General features: G+C 41.2%; 1 protein-coding gene across 1 annotated transcript in view; it reads right to left on the reverse strand.

Moving 5' to 3' along the window:
• Window positions 1-2,373: 2,373 nt before the first annotated feature.
• LOC113490361 (relaxin-3-like) overlaps window positions 2,374-5,082 on the reverse strand; it is a 4,394-nt gene continuing 1,685 nt past the window's right edge. Inside the window, exon 2 of the mRNA XM_026866776.1 lies at window positions 2,374-3,048. Coding sequence (XP_026722577.1) covers window positions 2,675-3,048 — 374 coding nt within the window. The 3' untranslated portion in view covers window positions 2,374-2,674. The remainder of the gene's footprint in view (window positions 3,049-5,082) is intronic.

Genomic DNA, 5,082 nt, shown 5'->3' on the forward strand with positions numbered 1-5,082 from the left:
TCTAGACATGCATACATGGTTCTCTCTCACGCAGCACTCAATGAGAGTGGAAGGGACCCAGAGACCTAGTGCTGAGGGACTTAAGAGGAATGCTGGCAACGTAGGAAATCTGACAAGGTGTGCAAAGTACCAGATGTCCCTCTGAAGTGGAAGTGCAGCAATACTGCTACAAACCTTAAGAGGTTCTGAAAAGTTGCCTAGTTGTTCAAGTAACCTGGCCCACATTGTTCCTTGTATCAGGGCTGGAAGGATCTGCAGGATGATTCTTCTTGCTCCATAAACCAGCAAGGTGTCCTAGCTGTCATCAGTCCATGGTAGAACACAGCAGCCCCTTACATATGTTACTGAAAAACTCCCAAGACCAACAGCTATCACACTTCAGCAGGACAGCAATGTTGACTCACCTACTGAAGTCTCTGCCTCTTAGGAGCTCTGCACAGAGGGCACAAGGCTGCTGGGACCAACATGGTACTGCACCAGAGCCCTCAGCCCAGTGTTGTGAGCTCAAATGAAAAAAGGGCAGGAGGAAAAAGCACACTGTCACACTGTGTCGCCGCATGGGAAACGCCTCAGGAGAGTCCATACCCTGACACAGAGACAAAAAGATGCAAAACTACAGAGTAGACAGAGAAGTACTTCAACAGTGGCCTTTGGTGCTGAGACCAGTTACTGCTGACCTCAATAACCTCTGCAGTGTCAGAAGCATATTCTTCAAGCAAATTCTTTACACCAGTTGCTGGCACAGGGAGCAACTTCATGCTAGCATTAAATATGCCACTAAAGAATGATACCAGGAGATCTGAAACCATGGTGATCCAGTTCTGGCAGAGAGGCAGGAAGTGTTATCTTACTGCACTTCTCTTTCAGCTTGTCTGGACAAAACAGTTCCTGAAGAGGTACTTCTCAGTGCCAGAAGAGAGGCATCGCTTGCTGGCTGAGATTTCACAGAAACTGCAAGGACCTGGAGAGTCTCAGGTCAAACAGTATGATCCAGAGAAGGTGATCCAAACAAGGCAAAGAGGCACATCTTGCTGGGGCCTGTTTGGCTGGCATACTTTGGAGGGCATTACCCAAAATTTTTCAAAGCACAGAGGCTGGAAGCTGGGTTTTGGTTCTCATCTTGAGTTTCTGTACATGAGAGGGATGTTACCTCACCCAGCAGGGTTAACAGTGATGTGCTTTTGGTACATATCTGGCTTTACACACTTTAAGGTTAAAATATGAGAGTAGGCTGCAGTTGAGGAACTTTCAGCATTGTAAATCAAATATAGGAAAGTTCCAGGAAAAATGTAGATAGTGGGGAGGTTGGGCAGAGGAAAAGAGGCTTGATGCACAGACTAGCAAATTTACTTTCCTTCTTACCTTCTCCACTCAAGAGTGATGAAAATCATCTTACAGTCACTGCAATGGTGGTGTGGAAGAAGGTACCTAATTTCTTGTTAAACTTTATCATTACGATGACAGAAGAGATGGTGCTTTTCAGTTTGAAGATAACAGCATTCATAGCAAATGCCCATTCTGCCCAGTCTCTACTGAATAAAACTGATATGGTTTAAAAAATGAAAAAGGATTGATAGATGCCTAATTGCTGAAATAACAGTAATATCTTAGGAAAAGGAATAAAGCAGCAATGAAATAATTTCACTAAGCAGTAGTTCAATCAAAGAACACTTTTTGAAAGACAATTTGAAGAATGAAGACAAAGGTAACAACTCTAAGCTAAGGGTACAGTCTAAGCTATGATGTATACTCTGAGTCAACTACTGCTACAAAGCTAAGTTACCATAAGCGTCATAAAGATCAGACAAAAAATCCCAAACAAAACCTCAAGTCATCAACATAAGGAAAAAAGCTAGGTAGGTAAAAAGCTTAGAAACTACAAAGATTAAATTAGCTATTTATAAATATAGTAGCAATTAGAAACTTAGAAATACATCTGAAGTAGTGTAGACCAGCATACCCTAAGAACACATGGGAAGAGAGTCTGTAGAATAAAGTTACCTGAAGCACATCCACTCTCATTTAGCAGTAGTAGGAAAGAAATGGGGAAGTAAGGTAAACAAGGAATAATTAGTGCTAATACTTCACCTGCTAACTATTTAAGCCACCAGTGAACATGGAGAAATATTTGGGCTGCAAGTGTTGTATTGTGATAAAACTTCTAGAAAGACAGTATTTCATAGAACAATTCTGCAATTACAAGAAAAACGTTTTCAGAATAATTGGCAAGTTGAGTCAGTGTTGAGTGAAGTTTCAACTGGGAAAATATCCTTTCTCTACAGTTTTGTACCATGAATCTCATTTCAAGAACATTGCTGGATGTTTTTTTCTGTTGACAGAGAAAGAACAATTTGGTAACACTTAGAACTACACTTTAATGAAACATTGAAGTTCTTTTTAAACTGTTAGAAAGATACAGTACATTTGTGATCTAAGTGTAAAGGCTTGACACTGAAAAGACTTAGTAAAAAATATAGATCAAAAGTTACTGAAGCAAAACAAAGTCATTACAATTACACCTGTGGATTTTTTTTTTTTTTTTTAAAGAAAATTAGTAGTGTTTACTGGCAGCTACAGACAAAATAAAATATGGTGAGTTTTCTTCTTCCATGCAGTATTCAGCCAAGTAGCACTGCAACAAACACTGATTTCATGCATAAGTGCAGAGAAGATTTTAAACTCTGCATATAGTACTAATTTCAGCTTTTGTACAGCCCCATTTGCAACACATTCCTGCCAAACCCAGAGACTCCCGTTTTCTTCTGGGATACCTGGCCCAAAGATAACTATTTGATCCCATGTGGTCTGCAATTCCTGTTCCTCCCCTATCAGCAGGAGAGCTGACAGCTTCCTCTACCTGTTGAACAAGTTCTTTGAAGTCATCTGCCACAGGTACATATTCATTATAGTCATTTAAACTATAAAAGTCCTTATACATCTCCCATCCAAGAAACGGGCTGCTTCTCTGCAGCTGCTCCACTTCAGGACTCAAAATTGATTGCAGCTTGACGTTTCCCAGTAGTTTGTTACTTGCTGTTCGTGCAGAATCTGTTTAAAGAGAAAACTAAGTTCAGACTGTAGGAGTATCAGGAGGAGCACATAGCTCCAAGAAATAGCAATAAAAACCATTCAGTAATAAGCAAAGCACTGTTATTTAGGAGAACTGTAAGTACTGCAGAGTCGTCACTCCATGATTTCCTTATAGCTTACTTTCAGGGGAATCTTCATGTTGTAAAGACTATGCTGCCTGCTCAACATGGACAGTACACACATACAATTGTGGCTGAGGTACAGATATCACAGCTGCAGTGTTACTGATCTAGAATTCCCAATATTTCCACAGAAACAAAATTTTGTTGTAAAGACATGTATGCAGAAACCACACTGAGGTATGTCATGTGGCTCCTGAATTAGATTAGACCACTCCTCTCCCATGCACAGTCATACAAACTAGCATCATACAAAGAACAAATGTAAGGAGGGCTAAATATTGGACTAAATAAGCAAATATTGTACGTAAACAGCTTCCGATATAGCTATGGAAAAATACAATCCTTTTAGCTAATGCTTTCCTCTCATTTCTGAAGGCATAGCAGAGGCTTGCAAAATTTACTCAGAAACACACACTGACTGAAGTGTTCTCAAAAATCCAGCTCTGCTTCCGTTCACCTCATAGGATTTCCCTTGGTTTTACTTCTGCAAGACAAGTGGCATTGCTTACTTCAGCTAATGTTAAGCAAAGCAGCTCCTTTAATTCTTAACTTAAAGTTAAAAGAATACAAAATGTTTGTCTTGTGGTCTTAATGTTGTTAATATGGTTTTTGTTCTAGAAAACTGAAAGAACACGAGAACATCCTGCGAATATTATATTTACTTTAACATGGCTAATTAATATATAGAAGCTAACTTTCAGATAGAACACCTGCCTGAATACATACAAAAATAGAAGCGGTTGTAGCTACTCTTTACTAATTAGATAGTAACTTGTTTAGTACTCTCTTGAGGTAGGGAAGACTTAGTTAGACAGCATGCAGCACAGTGGGGGTTCCTTAGTGACTGGTGCTCTCAAATGGCACTGTTAATAAAAATGAAAACAAAAGTTTGCTGGGAAAGAACACAGTCCAAACAGAGGCTGTACGTACGTAATTTGTTATAATTACAAAGGTAATTTTTAACTTCCACTTAACCTGTTGGAAAAAAAACGCCAAAACACCAAGCAAAAAACTCCCAAGGAACTCAAGATACTGGCTTCATCAATTGACTTGGGTCCAATGTTGTTTCATTAACAACACGTTTCAGCAAGAAAAAAGCTGCTTTTCCATTACACATTTTAGCCATAATTCCAACTTTTGTCCTTGCTAAAAACGCAATTTTCACTATGCAAAATATCAACATGAGAGTCATCACTTAAAATTACTGTTACGCTACTATAGTTTGAGAATACAGCCCAAACCCCATCTTCTTGCGCTTCCTTAATATATTGGAGTTGGAGCACGTGACAGTAAAATTCTCTGACGAATATTTTACCTATTAACACCAGAGATCCCTAAAGCCGTTCTTGTTGCTTAAATCGTAACCAGAGTGCCATCCATCCTCCAACGTGCCAACTCTTTTGTACAGAGCAATCACAAGCAAATGATAAAAAACCCGAACGATTCCACATCCTACGATGCCCCTAGCACAGCCGAGGAAGACGAGGAGCACAGCTTCAGAAGCTCCTGGCGGAGCAGGAAAACCGAAGCAGGTCTCCCCAGCCCGCAGAGTTACCGAGCTTCGGGAAGGGAGCGAAGCCGTAGCGAGAGGCACTGCCCTACCGCTTCCACGGGCGCATCACATCTCCCTGCACGGCCAAGAAGAAAACTGCGCGATTTTTTTTTTTTGGTGGGTTTTTTAAACAGAGTTCGGCGAGCCTCGGCCGCCGACAAGGCTGCTCAGCCCGGTGCCGAGCTATGCCTCTGAGAGGGCCAAAAACTTTGTGGGCCGTCCCGGCTGGTAACGCTCCAGCGGCTGCCGTGTCGCCTCCTCTTAAGTTGGCGGGTTCCCGTGCAGAAGTCACGGGAAAGGCCGACCGGCGCCGGGAAC

The sequence above is a fragment of the Athene cunicularia genome, assembly GCF_003259725.1.
Source record: "Athene cunicularia isolate RWA chromosome Z unlocalized genomic scaffold, athCun1 chrZ_part4, whole genome shotgun sequence".
NCBI classification, from domain to species: Eukaryota; Metazoa; Chordata; class Aves; order Strigiformes; family Strigidae; genus Athene; species Athene cunicularia.